Source organism: Ostrinia furnacalis, unplaced genomic scaffold (genome assembly GCF_004193835.3).
Source record: "Ostrinia furnacalis isolate ACB-3 unplaced genomic scaffold, ASM419383v2 OfSCF7582, whole genome shotgun sequence".
In the NCBI taxonomy this organism is placed as follows: Eukaryota; Metazoa; Arthropoda; class Insecta; order Lepidoptera; family Crambidae; genus Ostrinia; species Ostrinia furnacalis.
Genome location: NW_021137821.1, coordinates 805,991 through 827,798, shown reverse-complemented (window position 1 = coordinate 827,798; position 21,808 = coordinate 805,991). Strand labels below are relative to the sequence as shown.

Below are 21,808 nucleotides of genomic sequence, written 5' to 3'. Positions count from 1 at the left end.
AATTGCTATGTTCAATGAAATCTGATCTCTATCACGTATTGCTTCACTTCATTAGAATAATGAGTGTTCTGCGAATCTGGCGTGTAGGGGCTACAAGGAGCTTGTACACCTCCATATTCTAATATTATCTACTGTGGGAAGTTCTGCTAATAATAAATCTAAAACATTTTCTCCGTACTAGAACGTTTGTTACACTTTTTGTAATTCGTTTATTTTTACTCATGCTAATGTATTATCGACATGAGATCGGCTCATGAAAATGAATAGGCGTTTTGTTAATTATGTTTTATTGGAAAACCATGACAAACGACCCAACTGATTTTGCTTAGATCATAATGATGAATTTGAATGAAACCTAAGCATAAGAAAAGCGAATGATATCTGCCTTTCTGAGAAACAAAAGTCCAAATTTTTCAAATCAAATAAAATTAATTCTACGCATATTTCTCTTGTGCACAAAAATGAAGCCCCATCAAAACTTTTTTACTGCAATGGGGAAGCTTTTAACCTACATTACACCTATTAGTTTATACTTATACAGCATTTTATACATTTTCGTCTATTATTACACCACATTTTATAATACTTTTATTCCATTAAGGGACTAGGTATACGAAATTGATAGCTATTGACTCTACCATCATAGTAGCAATGTGGATCCTAAATTATGCTATTACTATTGTACCAATCACGTTGTCATATTTTCGGGTGGCCGTCACGCCCGCGACTTCCCGTCGTCCGTGATAAGCCAGCAATCCCGACCGCAAATTAATATCCTCAACGCTTCCTGGACGGTTGCGCAAGCGCACGGGACCTTCAAAAGTGGTATCGTAATCTTAATGCGGCCATTTGCAAGCTCAATGGGGAAAAAAATCTTCAGCTCATAATCATCAGATTAATGAGTTTACATCTTGCAGCGACTGCGTAAAAAATGAAGACAGTATATGACAGACTCTACAGCGCCATTTTTTGAGTACTCGCTAGCGATTACTTTTAATGTAAAGCCATGGTAACTAAGGGCTACAGTCATTAGATTTTTCATTGCAGTAGGACGATCCTCTCTAATTTACCAGAGGCAAAGGAGAGGACGCGATTGTGAATATAAGGCATCCCCATGCTGGCCAGACGAGTTGGGGAGGCCTAATGTTCGCAAATTTCGCGCTTAGTTCCCTCTTATGACACTTACGGTATGAGTGGGGTGGTGGTATTCTATTCAACCGAAACCACATACCTGAAGCTTTAGCTCTCTAGATATGGATTGAACTGAGTTTTCAATTGCATCTGTTCCAAAACGAACGTTTTACAAGCTAATCTACAGAATATTAGTACGACAGTTCGATCCAGTGGTTCCATCTTTGCTGTTCTCTAAGCAGAATATGTATTAGTATTTAACGCATTCATTTGTTACTAATAAAAAGCTAAACTTATGAATATGAATATTCGTTTAGGATTAAATCACTTTATTAATTAAAACAAATGCATAAGGTCTTATGTTAATCAGGTCTTAATAAAGTCTTCAACACTCAATAAAGATGATACGAAGCCACGATTCCCATTCCAACTAGATTGTTATTAAATTTCATGAATATTAAGTTGGCTAATAGAAATGTTATGTTATCGTGCAAGTGCAGAATAATTGTAATTAGCTGCAAGCATTGCGCATTTAAAACAAACACATTTGCATAATCTTTATCTGAATATATTCAGCTGTATAATCTTCTGAATATACGCAGTTTTCTCGCAGAATACTGGATGTGTATTCGTGGGATGTTTACGTTTGGTTCGAAATGTTTTATTTGTTAATTTACATAGTGGGGCCGGCCGGAGACGCAGACTGCTCGGGGACTGCGAAGATGGTTTTATTTTATTAAATCCTTATCTGACGGTTATAAATTCAACGGCACTTTATAGTTTTGAAGCTTGAAATTATCTTCTTATGCATGAGGCTAAAAATGCTGAACCTATTTGTAGGGTCAACTTGCGTAGTAAATACATAGGTGTGTATACGCGCAGTAGCTACCTACTCCCCTTACTACCTACTCGTACATAGCTACTTTAAAAATATAATTATTGAAAGTGAGTAAATGGCATATTGCCTACGTAAGGTACTCGTATAAACTCATAAAACTCATTTATTTTTGCAAATAGGCTTTTAATAAGCACTTTTCCCAATATTAACCCTACCACTGCTTCGGGACAATAAATGGGCCAGTGCTGAGAAGAAGCAGCGCAAGAAACTCAGTCACAAACATAGTCACTCAGTATCAATAAATAAAGCATTGAGTATGTAGGATAAGCATTTGATCAGTTTAATGCAGGTAATTGGCAACTTTTAAAATACCAACATCATTACATAAATCCGAGTTACTACGTCTAATTTCATACCTCAAAAATATTTTTTTCTCGTTAATCATTCAAAACACGACAATTATCGTCGTAAACCTACAAATTGGCTATTAGATCGATCTAAGATTTAATTTCTTAATGATCGGCGTGACCTTTGTTTTTTATAGATTTGCCGTGTTTAGAGAGGTCGGCTAATCATATGCGTTTAATGCAAGTACGTAGATGTAATTGTATCTCGAGTAAACGATCCCGGGGCACGCGGCGGCGGCAAGGCCGCGTGTGTAGCGTTGCCAGGCGTCCGGATAAAGCCGGACATAGTTACGCTTTTTGATTGCGTGTCCGACCAAAATAAACGGCTTGTCCGGCTTTTTTATATTTGGCAAACGAGTGAGATTTATGGTATTAATGAAAAAGCTTGTTGTTGCACTGAATTTTTTTGTCGTACCTACCTAATAGCTTATTAATTATTAATAATACTATAATGTCTAGCAGTGGACGTAATTTGGCTGAAACGAACTAACGAACGAACCTATTAATACTGAGACACATAATCCCCATTGATGTACAGTGTCCGGCCTTTTAACCAAATGTCCGGCAACTGGCTGATCTGTCCGGTTAAGGTTTGGCGAGCTGGCAACCCTACGCGTGTGGGCCGCCTGTCGCGGCGGCGCCTTCCCAACGTAACAGCGCCAGTCGCGGTCAACGGGCTGGCTATAGGCAGATGTTTTTCAGAACCTATATCATAGCTCATAAACTGACAGCAGAGAGGCTCAAACTCGTTATTTGACGCACTAACAGCTTGACGTATTTGTAGAGCAAAAGTTACAGTTTAGACGTTTCGGCTTTATTGCTAAAATCGTGTTCACAAGCAAACTGGTGGTAAAGAGCAGCTGTTGGAGCAGATTTGACAATCTTCGAATTCCACCCTACTAAAACGTTCTCTATTGAAACAGCACTCATGTCAGAATATTAGCCGTTAACGTAAAAAAAATATGCGGTTTATTCGAACCAATTCTAGTCCTCAGATCGAGTCACGGAATTATTATTATTTCTTTCTCATCCTTTTTAACAAAGCGAATAAAAGCCCACGATGCATCAAGGTTGTTACGTGGTGTCAAAAACATAACCCTACTCCGAAAAGAGACAAATCACTTATAATACCCCTTCATAGACAGTGTTTTCAAACATTTCTGACAACAGACACTTAAACTAAATTGGCAAGCCATGTACTTAGAAGCTTCTTATAGTGAATCTTTATGTTAGCCAGAATAGCTTCGTTTACGTTACTCTACTTTCTACGCACTAGCCAAATGGAAAATATTTCCAAGATTTCCAGCTAATCTGCCAACGATTTTCGTTGAAAAGATGATTAACAATTTCAGAAAATGGGCACTGTTCAAGTTACTCCCCGTTAACTTCTCTTTAGTGTGGTAATAACAGTTTCTTACACTGAAATTACTTGGTTGGCCTTATTCGCGTAATATTATAGGTTCTGGCGAATCGCAACACCTCTTTTTAGGGCACGGAAAATAAAAACAAAAAGAGGTTTCCATTAAAAGAAGCGTATTCATTAAAACCGGAGGTCTTAATTAGGAAAATGTACATTATTATCCTAGTAAAATGTATGTATATCGTACAACTATTCTCTTGACTACCTAGAGACCAATACTATGCCGAAATTTGCCATGCTAATTACATTTCCAGTTTCGGATTGAGTCTATATCTGTGCACGTGCGAACGCGTTATCTCCTCGCTCTACTATTTGTATTGTGGTAATGCGGTTTGGTTACTACTAACTACAAAATGAACAGTTCTTTAGCTCCGACATATCTCGCGGAGACAGTGCAATGAACTTGCCTGCAGAGACAGCAGGTTTTTTCAGTACCGTACGAACTTCGAATTAAGCAATTGAAAGTTACTGTTCGATTATCTGGATAGATAAACACTGCACTAGTCAATTAAGTTTAAATTATCAAAAAAGTTTATAAGCGCAAACACTATAGGTATGTTCGTACATGCCTAAGCAACTGATTATCCACTAGCGAGCAAAGTCCTCATAGATTCCGTGCATCCGAATAAAACTTGTTTTTTTTGCATCATAGCAAAACATAATAACAATGTCGATGATGTGTAGCATATAAAAAATACGCGGTGCTAGAAGAACCGGTGCGACGGCATACCGCGCGCGCTCGCGGCAAGGCCTCGCAGCACCTGCGCGCCGCCCGCGCCCGCTCCCGCTCTCGCTCTCGCTACCGCTCCTCTCACCTACTTTCACAAGTACACCCGACACCACCGCACCACTATCGCGTAACTCAAACCCACCCCTTACCAAATACGCCACTAACACGACTGGCCAACATCGCAAACCTCTCTCAAAGTGGTCGAACACGTTTTTTCGAGATATCCGGGTTTTTAACGTGATTTCAAAAATTACCTTTAAAACACATTCCTTTACGATTTAAAAGAAGATAAATCAATGTCATTCTAATAATAATTTATAAGAAACTGCTAGTATCGTAACATAGAGCCCGAATGTTTTAAGCTCGCGGTTTGCAAGCTTTCTCAGTCATGTTTGCTAATAAGCTTTTGTGGGCACTTTGCAGTGCGGAAACTGCCTACTTGCAGATTACAGAATAATCCAAAACTTAGTCATACTCCTAGAACCCCCACGCTTAAAATAAATCATGAATCAGTATGATATTACTCAGTAATTGCGAATTTGTGAGCAATATTCTTAAATATCGTCACTTAACCAACATTGTTTCTGAGTAACCGACTGGGGCCGGGCGCAATATGATCATTACAGGTACTTGACTTAGCAATTTACTTGTAACTACATATAAAATACAATTTATGGGATATTAATAGACGGCAGGGCCTCGACAAAAATAGCGAGTCGTGTAGCATTACTTAATTACGAAGCGAGACTGACGCGTTCCGTCGCGAACGTTAGAAATTACTGGGCATGATTCAATTAAATTGTCACGAAGGGACTCCCGGTCTATTATTACGCTGCACTGCGTTTTACCGTTCATTTATTAACATAAAATTCGTTGCATAAAGTTCAATTTACAGATAATTTATATGTCCATAAATATCCGTTTCGATAGCGATTTCAAAGTAGCAAACAAAGATAAAACTTATTCGTATTGCTCCATATATGTCTGTAAGCTAAATACAAAAGAAAATGCATACACTATATCAGATTTTAGTATTGGTTCGTATAATAATAAATATAGAATGTTATGAATGCAAACGATAACAATAAAACTGAAGCACCACTTAATGCTACCTACCGGAAAATTTATTGTTTCGCTAAACTGTTTTACTGAACGAACTTTTATTCAAATAAAGCCATAGCAGAGTCAATGTTATGGCAACTTGAAAGATAACTTTGTATTCAAAAGCTTTTCAGTGTAGCGAACCTAACTCGAGATTCTTTTAAATATGTATCAAGCATTTGATTAATGTATCTGATTTTACTTACTTCCTGCGGTTTCAATCGCATATTTTAGTCAAGTATTAAATCGCGTGTCTGACTCTACCAATAACTTAGGTACTATGTGCCAACAAAATGATAAAACAGCGTCAAATTGTTTTATTAATCGTTTTCAATTATATTGAGGTGGATAGCTTTACAGAGCGAAGATCGTAACAGAAAATGAGTGATATCGCCGTCTGAGAGTTGTAATCCGCGCGTCGATAAATGACATGGCTCATTAAAGTAAGCGGTGCGCGGGAGCCGCGATGCTATCGACGGCTACTGGCGTTTATAAAAAGGCTAATAGTACCCCCGGGTCAACACGACACGCCACACCTGCCTCCGGAACATCTACGGCCGTTTAATAAATTAAACTCACATGCAAATTGACAACACATCTAACCCACTTTACTCGCAATGCTTTAGCTGTCCAGTAAGATTGATAAATCATAAAAATTCCATCAACGGGACGGGATCACAGAGTCGTTTTGTGGCACGCGACAAAAAAGCCCATTAGGTAAGCAAATGTATATTTTAATACAGAATAAGCGATAAATCTCGCGATGGGCTTTCGAATTCCGCGCAAGTCATCCGACGAGGTGAGATCGGCTGGGAAATACCACATGATATACGGTACAACTCACTTGCATACACTGATGGCGTGTCGGGCTATGCAGCGGTGGATTGGCTTATAATATCAGTTGTTATGAAAGGAAAAATGTTAGAAATAATGTTGGAGATAAATAATAAATGAATGTAAGAACAGTTGCGTCGGATTCCTGTGCGGCTGGAAGGTTCCGCATTGGCAGTTTTTGCGCGACGGGCGCCGCGGCCAACGCGCGCGCACGCCATGGATCGCGAAACGTTGCACTGCGACGCGACAGCGCGATTGCCAACTACATGCCCCTATATTATGATCGATCACAACGGACAATTGATTTTTAAAAATCAATGTCCTTTGAATCATGTAAAATCATAGTCAGATATTAAAAAAGTTTTCAGGCTATTTTTAGGACTGAAAGTCCTCAAGGAGAATACTTATGTAGATCCCAAATAAATAGCTGTTTCTATTTTTTCAAGAGTTTCGCTTATAATTACTAACAATCGGTTTTATATTATTAAACTAGGCACGAAACTCAGAGTATTACAATCGTTAGCAGAAATAACTGGTTCTTCTTGTCTGGCGATGGCCCGTTGGAAACGTCATGAGTAGCCAGTTGTCTTTAACAATTAACACTTATCGCCACGAGCTACGCATGGTGTGTACGTATGCATTAAAATTACCCATTCTCGTTAAGGTCGGCAGTAATATCACAAAACGAGGTATTTTACAGTCAAATTAACAAGTCTAGAAAAGGGATATAAGTAGCCGTTTCAGAAAATTCAATATTTACTCTAGCAAAATTTAATTATGACGCTTCTGCGAAAATTATGTCGGCCATTAAAGGTGTTTAGAATAGATTTGCCGAGCCTATATCAAATGCATTTTTGGTAATAACCTTAAGTGCAAGTTAAGTTATAATTAATATACAGTGTGAGTCACGTTAAAGTGTACATATGAAAATAGATGAAACTAGACCTATTTTTATCGACAAAAAAGAGGTCAAAAATTTTTTGAGATTTTTTTTTAATTTTTTATAGATTTTTTTTTCTTCAGATTACTTATTGTAAAGAAAACGTAATAACTTTTAAACTAAGCGGTATATCCTGATAAAATAAAAACAGCGATAATGCTAAATAACAGGCGATACTAAAAAAATACATAAAATACACAAAAAATGCCAACAAATAATAAAAAATGATACTTTTTGAAAAAAATGTGCTTAAAAATTCGTGTTTTTTTGGTTATTTGATAAATTTCTCCAAAAAATGCCCCTATAACAGGTGGTTTTTATTGTTTTGTATTATTCTCTATCGTATTACCTTTGTAAAACCAAAAATTGCATGTCTCTATCCCTATCACAACATTTGCTATGATAGTTTGAACAAAGGCCTAACACAACATTATTCTCCTCTACAGGTAGGGACAATTTTAATTTGAACTAAAATGCTTATTTTACTTCGGAATCTTTTGTTTTTACTTGAAATCTAACTTGTCTTTATCAAAATTACAAATCTAGAGCCATTTTCAGTTTTGTTGTTAACGAAGGGTTGAATGGCGCGCCCGGAGAGGCTTAGTTCAAACGATCATTGCAAACGTTGTGATAGGGATAGAGACATGCGATTTTTGGTTTTACGAAGGTAATACGATAGAGAATAATACAAAGTAATAAAAACCACCAGTTATAGAGGCATTTTTTGGAGAAATTTATCAAATAACCAAAAAATCACGAATTTTTAAGCAGATTTTTTTCAAAAAGTATCATTTTTCTATTCTTTGTTGGCATTTTCTGAGTATTTTATGTATTTTTTTAGTATTGCCTGTTATTTAGCATTATTACTGTTTTTATTTTATCAGGATATACCTCTTAGTTTAAAAGTTATTACGTTTTCTTTACAATAAGTAATCTGAAGAAAAAAAAAATCTATAAAAAAATAAAAAAAAATCTCAAAAAATTTTTGACCTCTTTTTTGTCGATAAAAATAGGTCTAGTTTCATCTATTTTCATATGTACACTTTAACGTGACTCACACTGTATACAGTTTTCTTTATAATACGTAATTGGAAGAAAAAAAATTCTATAAAAAATTAAAAAAAAATCTCAAAAATTTTTTGACCTCTTTTTTGTCGATAAAAATAGGTCTAGTTTCATCTATTTTCATATGTACACTTTAACGTGACTCACACTGTATATTATAGAATCATACTCGTACAACGAATCTATCATGCATTTGCATACTTTTGCTTTTAAAGAAATATCTGAAAGATGAAAAAGTCTTTTTAGCACTAAACCTGTCACTGACAAGTGGAACGTTAAGTATTATAAAATATTCTGCAATGACGAAATATTTTTAGAACTTGGTTCAATGCTTGAAAATAGAATAAAATTGCCTCATATAATTTACTTACTTCACACCTTAAGGCGTTTAACACTTGAATCTATAAAAATATAAAGAGGTACCAGTTGCTTGGGCAAGCTGTATGAGCATAGCAATCAACAAAATATAGTAACGGTATACAGGGTGGAAACAATAAGTGGTCTCATAGAGCTCGTGAAGTATTTTCAGGATCAGTGACCAGTTTTTCGATATATATATTTTTTTATCCACAACGAGGAAGCTCATGGCCTGTAAGTGATGATCAGGTCGAAGGTATATCTTGTATAGTTTAGAAATAAACGAGTGAGATCACATAGTTTTCACCCTGTAGATAGTATAATAATACATTTTATACCACAAACAAAAAATTTTCATTAAGTTTCTTGGTAAAAAAACTTTAAAGCTCAGGCAATTTATTTCACCAATATTTGTGTGCATAAAAGTTTCCAAATATTCAGGTCCGTGTAGAGACAGACGGAAATGAATATTAAAATTTGATAAAGTCAAAACGTTATCAATGACGTAAACATCAAGACGATTTTAAAGCTTACGCAATAAGAGCATACATCTTTGGCTATATCACTATCATATTTTTTTAGTATGACGTCGAGACCTTTATGCAAGTACCGCTTGTTGTTTGTGGTACGGGGCGGTTCGGAGAAACAAGGTAACCTGCGCCAATCGATACCGGCAATTTTCCTTATAAATTCAAATTTTTGTAAGGAAAATTAAAATAAGTCAACACACTGCAATAGTGTTAGTTTCTTTAAATGCATATTGAAGAAGTATATTATTAAGGACACAAGACATAGAGTCTTCGTTTAAGTTAAAGTTTATCATAATATCGTAGTATAAAATAGTTTTTTTTTAATCTCCAGCCGTAATTACCGGAGTTTGATTTTAAAAGGTAATAAAATTTAAATATGCAGACAGATTAATGTATATTTTAGAGAGTGCTGGTAGCTTCTTTGCTAGTATAAAATAGTTGAACTAGTCCGCGCCAACAGAAACTGGCAAACTTTGGAACAAATAAAGCCGATATACATTGACACCAAGCATCGATGTACTACTTTGATCGCATAGAGAAGTAATGCCTTTTTTATGACACAAAATTCATAAAATTGCCAGTTTATATTGGTCGGACTATAGTTTATACAACGTGGCTCAATCGTACCTTACAGATACAGCGGAAGCAGCTGCTAAAGTCTTGCTCTAGTCTCGAGTCTTGGAGCCGGACGGGCTCGCCTTCGTTGGAACACGGTGCTCGCTGGCCCTCTGGAAAATAACGTAACCTTTAATTATATGTACAGTAAGAGCCAAATTATATGAATTTCATTCATATCCACAAAGAAGTTGTCGAAAAAATTGAGAGAGAAAGACACGCGAGGATATCGTGCTTATGTATTTACTATACTAAATAAGTCTCCTCCTTTGTAAAAGTGCTTTTTAAAAGCCTATTTGCAAAAATAAATGAGTTTTTTTATGTAAAGCTTATTTTAAGCTCGGAACTTTTCTTTAGAAGTCTCTGCTAAGTCTCTACAAGAGTCTCTCTTATAATTATGACCATAGCACTGACCAATTTTAGTTACGTATAAAATGCCTCGGGCCGCGTACTTATTATAAGTACTTAGTTACATTAAAACATAATTTCTTAATTTGCACCTACTTAGGCCAGCCAGGATGCTTTCAAAAGCTCTCTCACTGGTTATTTTATTAGAAGCTAAATGACTATAGATCCTGATACAGAGAGAAGAAGAGGTGGAATTAGTCGTTTCAATTTGTCCTTACTGCCAGACTGTTACAGGCGTTATAGTGGTGGGAAAGAGATACCTAATTCTTATTGGTTCCGTTTCAAAAGCTGTGCGGGCCAGTGAGCTTGACTGGCATAGACAAAATTCACAGAATGCATAAACCTTACGCTAGCACTTGCGGCCAGGTGGAGTCTGGCCACGCAAGCATTGCGGGGGAGGCTGCGGTCTATGCAATACGCGTGGGAACACTTTCTGCCCTATATTACGCGCCGGTGCACTGAAGATATCGACTCTAACCGATAATGATCGTTTATGTGCTACGTCACGGCGAGACGCAGCGATAAGCGGTTGTTGTTACAACTGATTAATTGATCGAATACATAAAGGCGTTTATTATGTCTCGCGAATTGGAACACGCTTCTTGCTTTCCATTAGTGTTGATATTGAAACGTTAACTGTGCAGGACCTTTGAAATTATTCACGGATGTAGAAATTAACACAATAATACTTAGTTTTGTACATCAAAGCGTTAGTATAATTATTTAAACTGTAACCAAAGCTACGCCAGCTAAAAGTATTGTAGGAATCCATAAATACATTGGCATCCTGAAACCATAATTATACTTCCTTTTATCTAGATCCGTATCGAATGTAAATAAAGGCGATGACATTTGAATACAACAAAACAACATTTTATTGTGGAGTTTCCCCTTTTGCGAGATATTTGAGTTCATAGATGACATCGACGTACGACAAGCGGCAAGCGGATCGCATTATTACCTTGATTTAGATCTGCGAATCCGCATTCTTAATATTCCTAACAATCTGGCGCCATCGCCGGTCGCACTCCTGCGCAAACATTCTGGTAATTAATGTGCTCATCAGCGGAATGCTTTACGAGAACATTCCGTGCGTGTTTACCTACCGAATCACTAATATTTGGATTGTCCATGTTTTGACTGGTCTCGGTAATTTTTTTTTTTTTGATTTTGCGAATTTACAGAGTGATTTTTGAATTTCACCATAATTATGATTCAGTAGTATCTACCGAACGTTGGAAAACTAAAAACCTTGTTGTTTGAATTTTTAAATGAAGCGTTTGGTAAAAGCTACACCGTTAAATTCTATAATTAAGCTTCAAGATTTTAATTAGTTTCCTAAGGTCTTACAACTTACGAATACACATATCAGAAAAAAAAATTAAACAACTGAGTAATTGATTCTGTGTTCTGTGTATCATAAAAGCTCAACATGAACTTTTACGTGCGTATATTGATTACCAGAATAAGCCGCGTATTTACATTTCACAATAGCTATCTCATAGCAACCGGTGAGGTTTCAAGGCAAACGAATTTATAAATATTATCTGAATTGTAAATGAACAAATTAGATAGGTAATTCATATTGTTGGAGATTTAAATTATCTCGACTAATAAAAATGGCTTTCGAGGAACACGACATTCCTATTAAATTAATCAAGATTCTATACCGCGACTCGATTGCTAATTATTATTAGTTACAATGATTTGTGTGATCCAATGCTTGTCACGTACGGCCTCGTGGCGCGCTAGATGAGTGCGGTAGATAAAGATTTGCAGATAACCAATTACTTCTGTATCAATGTCAACGCCTTTAAATATTTGACCCTTGAAATTTGACACTGAGGTGTCAAAAATCCACAGCTACTTGTTCAGCATACGAGACCCTGCGTCGATCTTTAACTAAATTCATTACGACATCCAAACATTTTTTGTTGCATTATCGGAATACGATTGTTTATGTGTTGTACAAACTACAAAGACTTGTAAAAAGCACTTGAGTGAACCTGTCTAGAAATATTTGTGTCATCGTAAACTACGCGCAATTTGTGTCGTAGATACGAGTATAATAAAATAAATAGTTGTACATTATTATTTGTGACTCAGACGGCGTAGTATAGTCAATCGTTCAACACATTGAAATGTCATAATTTGTTATGTAAATAAACAAAATAACATCGTAACCACTTATGTGTAGGTATGCGGAGTACGAATGAACGTTGGAACTCAGAAAACAAGAACTATTCCATGTTATGGTTCTCTATGGTGTTGTGGTGACGCATCGTTGTGATGTTGTAAGAATGGCGATTCTTTAGTATTTTGAAATCTAAACTATACTGAAAACTTCTGAAGGCTACATAATGTAGCATGCTCCTTCTCTTTATATTACCTTTATTAAAATTGCCAATGTTATTTACGAGATGAAAACTTAACAGACATTGAAACATAATTACTTTGGAATTTATAATATTAGCATGGATGGAGCTTATTGAAAATTCCGAGCGTAACAATAACTTATGCAAACTATTTCAACTAAGTACATAGCTCTTACTCAATCTTCATAATTTTCAAAATTAACGTCCATCACGATCCGTGTACCTCCAAGTAATATTCCATTAAACTCTAAATGATATTATTCCAGCAAGTGACAAGAAATTATGCAAATAACAAAATATACGGGACTTTAAACACTTTACACGCAGTTCGTTGCGGCGCTGTATGTATTAAAGGCATGCGCGAAATGCCTATAAACTCGTTGTAAGTCGGTATTTATCGGTCATTTCGATAATGACAGCTAGATGAGGATAATTTTTCGAAAGTTGCTCCCGTATTAATGCTCAATCTCAGCCTCCGGGCTACGCATCTACTCATAAAATGTTGCCACACAAAATAATTTTATGTCTTCATTTCCCTCACGAATTATAATATTTATGATCTGATTCTTTCTCATACATATTTGTGAATTTATGAGCGCCCACAAAACTTCCGAGATCTGTATTTCGAGAAATTGCTTTAGTTCTGATTAATGTTGCTAGTACCTATCCATTTGCTTTTTTTGTAATACGAGTACACAGTTACTTACGACTATGCACTGACTCTATCAGTAGATACTGACGTTGTAACCTCAAAAACATGCATTGGACCGTTACATTAGAATACTGACATATTGGACATGCTCACCGCTACATATCTTGTGGCTTATATGTAGATGTGATTTAGAAATTTCCATACTTCTTATTCGGTACACAAGCTACATATGCACTTAAACATTGATGATGATGTAAGAAATGATAGGGTTGAAAATTGTGTAATGTATGGTAAGTACTCGTCTATTAGAAGTGAAATTTTATTTAAGAGCAATCGTCAGCACATTAGACGGTACTGTACTTAATGTTTTTCCTGCCGGTCCCATTATCTGTGCTTGATTTGATGTGTCGTTGTCCATAAATTAGATTCGATTTTAAGTGATATTTTTCCAAAGATAGATTATGAAATTGTATTAAAATAGGGTGCTATGCTTTATTTTTGTTAAAAATAATAATTTGGCATACTTTTTTACAAACATTTGAAAATTAATATCGGAAAAACAACTGCAACTTGCCAACCCTATGCCAGAGTTATGAGTACTTATGTCAACGAAACGTTCGTTGTCGCAGGAACGTCTCTACAGCGAGCGATGCGATGTAGGAACTGGCCGTCCGTTTCGCAACAGAAGACTGTCGCTGAACACGACTTGTGTAACCGGTAACTGTCGGGCGCATTGTCAAACTGCACGAGAAACTTACAGGATTATGACAATACGCCACTTGCGATACGCCACGTTGTGACAGCCGTGGATGAGTGAAATTTATTTTATTTATTTTAAACTTCCATGCCCTTAACACTGTACAAAAGATGGACTTATGCCAGTCGGCATTCTCCTCCAGTCAACCTTACCAAACTGAGAATAACGTAGGCGGTACAAAATTATAAATATAAAATCACGGGTTGATTGATTTTACTCCAATATTAGTTAGTTTTAAGTACCTATTTAATTCTTACTTAATATTTCCAGCATATTCTCGATTTTTCAGCAGATTGAAACCAAATAGGTCGATGCAAGGAGAGACATTTTTAAAAGTGAACATACCTAAGAAAAATCACTGTCTGAGAATGCGTAACTACACATAAGTATTAAAATAGGTTTTAAGAGTCTCGTAAAAGATGTTACAACAATTCTATGTACCTATATTAAAAGAGCTGATCGTCCTGTCATCCCAACTAATATTATAAATGCGAAAGTAACTCTGTCTGTCTGTCTGTCTGTTACGCTTTCCCGCTTAAACCTCGCAACCGATTTTGATGAAATTTGGCATAGAGATAGTTTGAGTCCCGGGAAAGAACATAGGATAGTTTTTATCCCGGTTTTTGAAACAGGGACGCGCGCGATAAAGCTTTTCTGTGACAGACAAAATTCCACGCGGGCGAAGCCGCGGGCGGAAAGCTAGTATCTTTATAAAACGGTGAGTATCTAAACGATTATAGATGAGCGACTTTGTTTCGTTGTTTATATTTAAACAATATGTAGACGAAATTAATTAATGCATTTTAAATTGCTTTATATGCAAGTTTCATTAGTTCACACTTAACGTTCTTGATGATATTGTTACGATGTCATACCTATTTGCAATTGTCATAAACCTATTGTCATCTGTCTATTGTCAAGGTTATGACATAGGTATTTGCCTAAATTACTTAGCAAAAATGATAGCTTTTATAAAAGCTCGAGTATCTTTTACCGTGGGTATACCTAGTTATGTTTAATTTATTATGTTAGTTCCGGCGCCGTCTTTCAAATCTACAGTTTCGTACGCATTTTCCTTAGATGCCCTAAATAACTATTTTAAGTCTTGATAACAAAAAAGAGCTTAATCATCACTGACCCAAAAATACGGCGCTAGTTTATTGACAGTCATCGCGATATCACTTGATAAACTTCATCATAGTTAGTCGCTTTAACATTTGTGGTCACCATGTTTGATTTTGCATACGCAGCATAAGGCACATTCCACAACATATCATGATATACGTAATACAAGGTAGAAAAAAAATAAAAGGATTGTCAGCCATGTACCCGATTTGTGTGGCATGTATTTGAGGAGAGACTGTACACCTCTCATTCCCACTGCTGCAAATGCTATTAGGACATGATCTACAGCTTGACTGTCACTAAAATCCCAACCAGTGAAGGTGCAGTTTATCCCAGAGGAGCCTCTTAATCTATACTGATTATCAGTATTTTTTACATAGGACAGGCTAGGGTGCGTGCTACAAAAATCTTATTGTGCTAATATAGATTTTACAGGACTATAATATTCCTTGATAAGATTATAATATCATAGCATGCATCTTATCCTTGCTGAGCCGTATCTAGCAGACGGTGACGTCTACTCACTAATGACGTCAGAGGCAGCGACGACAGCGTTGGTCAGTACAGCGACTAGCGCAAGTAGGCAGGCGGCGGCGCGTGCGGTGCGTGGCGGCCCCCGCATGGTCGCTACTCGCGGCGCCGGCGCCTGCCGCCCCGCCACCCTCGCATCACACCCTCGCGCCACGCCACTCGTGCGCAACACCTGGAACAAAAGAAGTTACAGTTAAATACTACGATAGCATACCTAAAATAGCCAGCAGCATTGAGTGCTATCGTATTTGCCCTTGCCAGTTAGCGCCACTGTAGATCATGGTCTTGTCATTCGCTAGTGGCTAAGACAATGGCGCCAACTGGTGACTGCTAACGTGGTAGGAGGCACAGTAAGATTCAGTCATGATTGGCGCAAACTAGTGAGCGCAAAACGATACTCCTCATTAGGAAAGAAAACAATAAGATGAAACTCAGTTTAGTAAATTGATGATGATGATTTCGACAATCATGGAGAGTTAGCATTTAAGCTGATATCCTTGGTCTCATGTTATAACCTCTAAGCTCTGCTCTACATCTAAACCCGGCGCTATAGTAAGAAATTATTCAGCTTTTCAGGTACCTTACTGAAAGTTGTAAAAAGCTCTATCTATTTCTTGCGAACATCTTACACACTTACTACTTATTGCTGAGCAGGTTAAGGCTTAGTTTATGTATCTAACATTAGTCACGTGCGAGCCCGCCGGAAAAGAAACCCGTCAGACTTATCCCTTAAAGGCCGTCGATAACGCTCAAATTGGTACCGACGCGTTAATTACTTCGATAGTAACAAAAAACTCGTCGATTTGACGTCGTGAGACGTAACGAAGTCAACGATCGCCGAATAATCGGTATTTATTGCATTTGTTTTCTGTGATACGAACGATTAGGGGTTATCAATCCGGATGTGTGTTGCATAAGACATAAATTAATTATGTGTATGAATTATTGAATTAAAATATGTATAAAATGTATGAAATGAAACAACTTTCTTGAGCTGTCAAAGTAGAAGTAGAATTTATTTTGTTTTAGAAGAAAAAGTAAAAAAACATTAAAAACTCTTTTGTTGGTTCTCAACATAGTCCGCGCGCGGAATGCGACACGCATTACAATTAAATTAACATTATAATGATGATAATACCTTCTTGCAATAAATTGTTTAAATGAAATAAGAAAAGTAACATTACAATAATAATCAAGACATTTATGAAACCTACATTTTAACAATCTCTTTTAAATAATTATCTATCTATGTATAAAATTGAATAGTCTAATAGTAGGTATTAACATAAGCAAATTAAAACACACATAACACTTAGCATTAATATGAAAGTAACTGAATAATAAACAATGAAATAATTATTCGTGTTTTTGGAAATTGAAATTAATAAGCTAATGTAATTAAAACAAGACTTGGTTCAAGTTTCCTCACTTGTATAAATGAAAATATGTTATAATGTAAAAGTAATGAAAACCATCCAAACTATATTTATGAATGGATCAGAGTCACCAAGACCCCCATCGAGTTTGACCCAATGTATGAAAAGTTTTTGTATTGTATGCATGAAGACCTGGCATGACGACTAAGGCCTGATTACAAAAAGAAGTTTGACTATATGAGTCTACAGTCTTGACGACATGATGCATTATTGTCATATTTTGCCTTTGTGTATATTTAGTGGGAAACAAAACCTTTGAATTATTATTTGGATGAGTATGTACAGATTCACATGAATGTTTATTTACAGTGTTGGATGCATGCAATAAATTAATATTATGTACAGGTTTTGAATGTTGAAATGAATTACAATGTATTAAAGAATTATGCGAATTCTCTTTGCATACGGAACATGTAAAATTGTATCTACATTTTTGTGCATGCTTATTTAAACATATTTTGCATAAATTGTAATTATTTACATGTGAAAGCCTTTCTGAAAGCGTCATTGATAAAAAAGTAGGGCATTTGTACAATTTGTGATAGCTATTTTTACACAATAAACAGGGAATCATTGTTGATTTTGCATTATTACAATTTGGATTAGGTTTTGTATTACATGTTTGAATATGAAAAGACATTGAAGCCCTTTCTGTACGGCTCGTGTCACAAGCCGAGCTAGCCTCGAGCGAGATAGCACGTCTCTCTAGAAAACTCAGCAGCGACTCCATACTGGGCATGCTACGAAAGTCCTGCTCTGCATTAAACAATCTTACAGTCAGTAAATCTAATTTTTTCATTATAACGCAAACCAATATGGAGTCCCAGCTTTCAACAGGTTCATCATAGCTACGTAGCGCGCTCATTTGCTGCGAAATCTGTGACACTAAGGAACGGATGGCCTGGGCAGTGCCACGCGTAATGCTAGGCAGATCTAAAATAGCACTAATATGCGTTTTAATCATTAGTCCCTTAGTGTCGTATCTCCTATTCAACAAAGCAAGAGCGTCATCATACGACTGGTTTATGAGAGGCAAATTATTTACAAGATTTAAGGCCTCGCCCCTTAAATAGCCCTTTAAATAATATAACTTTTGTACATTGGATAACTTACAGTTTTTGCCTATTAATTCCATGAAAAGCTCCATGAATGGCTTGTAAGTACAGACGTTGTTACCGTCAAACGATTGGATTTCTATTGGAGGCAGTCTCGTGGTCTCGAACAGAGACGTCGAAGCGTCCACGGCACTCGCAAACCCCAGCGGCGAAGCACTGCTGCGGCGGTCCAGAAGAGCGTCGATCCGGGAGAGGACATCGTAATAGCGCTCCTCGAACTCCTCTTCACCGTCCAACACCTCTTGGCCTTGCAAAATGGCCTCGTCCGCCAGCCGGTTGTAGCGCGCGAACGCTTCTTCAACTGCCTTCCGTCGGTTCGTCAGTTCAAACACACTCGGGTCTGACTTTTTGTCCAAAAAAGTAACACATCGTGTTATAGCGGCCTTGCATTGTCCTTGTAATAGTTTGGTTTTATGTTTATTAGTGTCACCACAAACCTGGGTAGCCATAATAGGTACCTACTGCAATTGGCAACTATGCCGGCGTTGGCCCTCGGGATAATTTTCTAGCAGCTCACAAAAAAACCAATGTAATCGATATATGGGTTTCGGCACCAAATTTATGTTGCATAAGACATAAATTAATTATGTGTATGAATTATTGAATTAAAATATGTATAAAATGTATGAAATGAAACAACTTTCTTGAGCTGTCAAAGTAGAAGTAGAATTTATTTTGTTTTAGAAGAAAAAGTAAAAAAACATTAAAAACTCTTTTGTTGGTTCTCAACAATGTGTACGCGAATTTTACGACTTCACTCACGAGACTTCCTCTATGGTGAACTGGTAGAGAGAGTTTTGGTTCGACCTTGTATATCCGGGTTTAATTGATTGATGATTGTAGAGTTTACAGTAATTATTATTACCTGGAAAGTTCCCAATTAAAAGATAGTAAGCTTAACTCAAATAAATTTTCAGTTTAAAAAATATTCTCTACTTCAAAAAGCTTCTGTCAGAGCACTACGGTGACACCATTAGCCCAAATAGGTATATGTTTGATGCTAATCGAACTCTTAAGATGTGTGCTATATAATTTTGAGCCATTAGATTCCTTATTTTACACAATAATAAAGATTCTAATGACTCAAACTGACATCTCTTAATTTTTACAGGCCACGCGTCCACACGCAAAAAAGATGTTTCATTTGTTTTTGCAATAATGATACAAAACAAATGCTGATGATTGATAAAGCAGGATGCAGATGCAAGCGAGGTTTACGAGTACGGGCTACGTCTCGGGAGCTCTCGCTGACCCTTGGATGACCGCATGTGGGTATCACGTTTGGCTAGAGGTAGTACACCACACTGAAGTTTTCGGACATTTTGAACTTGGTTGAATAAGACTGAAAGCTGCTTGAAAGTGGGTATTTAAAGTTTTATGGAGAGATCCTTCTGCTCCGATAAGTAAAATTTTTCTATAGGTTAATAAATAAATACCGAAACGTAACAGCTAATTGGCTACTTACATTAGGGAACTTTTAATTCGAAAATATTTGACAAAAACAATTCACTTGACTTGAATTTTGAAAGATTAGAATAAGCATTGATGTATGTAAAACGGAATAACTACATTATTCATCATTTACGATAAAATCTTTAAAGTGTTAGTAAATACCTTGGTATGCGTTATTGTCAAAATAATAGTTTATCTCGCTTAGCAGATCAGTATTAGTGCGATAACATTTCGTTACATCCTGTTTGAAGTCCTAAATCTTCCGAAAACCTGTTTACCCTACACTTGGCCCAGATATTGCGAATATCCTCAGTGCAACGGTACCTACCGACATGGCGTTTACGGCTGTGTAATATAGTCACTATCACATAATACATTAGCAAATAATGAGTGTTGCAGATCACCATGAAATATTTAATGATACACAGGTCTATACTTTACAGTGGGAGCCATGTTATCTCTGGAATAATGAAAAATAAATCATCTGCTTCATAAAATAAATCTTCACTATCTAAAAGGCATGCAATAAAATATGTGTTATTGTTTTTCTCCAGCTATAAATTGAATTCAAGTCGTCAATTGTAAATGTAAATAAAGCTTTATTGCCATAGAATGTATCAAGTTCAAAGGTTGAAATACGTACTAATTAAATCAACTCACACATTCGCAATACTAATTTTAAACCACGTTACAAAAGTAGATACATTTTAAAATTAATTTATTCGTACAGACGATAAACAAATTCTGGTAACATTATCAGCGGGTCTCCACTGTAGTGGAACTCGTAACAAGGAAACGTCAACAACAAAATCCTGTAATCAATAAGGATATTTTTTAACAAGCACGTTTCTCGGATCACGGCACAAATAATTATTAAAGAACTAATCAGCGAATTGACGACCCCGAAAATTCCGGTACGGTCAGCAGAACAAACTCTACCCTATTTTAATACTACAATTTAAACTTTATACTCTTGCAAAAAGGACAAACGGAGCGAGTGGGTATCGACAGATAATTACCTACGATCGGTTCTAATAGAATACCGAACTAACGTCCTTAGCGCATTTTTTACAGCATACCGCGAGTGCGTTGACCTTCTACTCGGACATATTTATTCATTAATAATAACAGCGTGGCGTGGAGCAAAAAGTGGTTCATATTATCTGCGTTTACAGGACAGAGCGGTACTTGCGAGCTGTCTATATTCACAATTACCTACTGTTTACCAGCGCTAGTTCCGCTTTCAGATCCTCCTCGGCAATGCGTTCAGGCACACTCACCACAAAAAATACATAAACGTAATTGAAACGCTTAACATATTCTTTTTGCTGTCATGTTGGAACGCTCACAGCATTATAGTCTCGTGGAAGGTAATAAATTAATTTATTAGTGATTATAATTAAAATGAACCGGTATAAACTAGTATCGTACACTAGAGATCCGTCCTTCGCCACTGATTGATGTCATTTGAGCCGTTATTATAATATTATTACGCCGAAAGAATTTATGAAAAATTTTTTCGTCTTTTTATCGCTCATACTTAATGCATAATCTTAAGACGCTGTGTGAAACGAGTTTTCGATTTGGAGACATGCAACAATAATTAAACGAAGGTGACGTTTCCCGCAAAACAAAATGTATTTTATCCATAAAATAAATCAAACGTTTTTCCGGCTCTCTAACTACCTCAAAACAATAAGGAAACCGTTAAAGGATCACGTCAATGTCTTTGAATGTGCTTTTATCTATGTCAAAAAGAATTCAACCCTGAAATTAAAATTAAGAATCATGAAATTTTACAAAAAGCTATACTTATCACAAAAAGAAGAAAAAGTTACTTATGTATACCGTAGTGAAATCAATGTAGTAGATAAAGTACATGCGGAACCCTCAATGTGCAAGGCCAAATCAGACTTGACCGGCATTTTGATAAGTAAAATAATTGTTCACTCTACAAATACAAAGAGTAGAGACAAAAAAGCTACCGAA

General features: G+C 36.4%; 1 protein-coding gene across 1 annotated transcript in view; it reads right to left on the bottom strand.

Moving 5' to 3' along the window:
• Positions 1-21,808, bottom strand: part of cv-2 (crosveinless 2-secreting protein) — a 45,265-nt gene that overhangs the window by 10,251 nt on the left and 13,206 nt on the right. The window contains exons 2-3 of the mRNA XM_028321843.1: positions 15,811-15,988; positions 9,981-10,081 (exon numbers count right to left, since the gene is read on the bottom strand). Coding sequence (XP_028177644.1) covers positions 9,981-10,081; positions 15,811-15,907 — 198 coding nt within the window. The 5' untranslated portion in view covers positions 15,908-15,988. The remainder of the gene's footprint in view (positions 1-9,980; positions 10,082-15,810; positions 15,989-21,808) is intronic.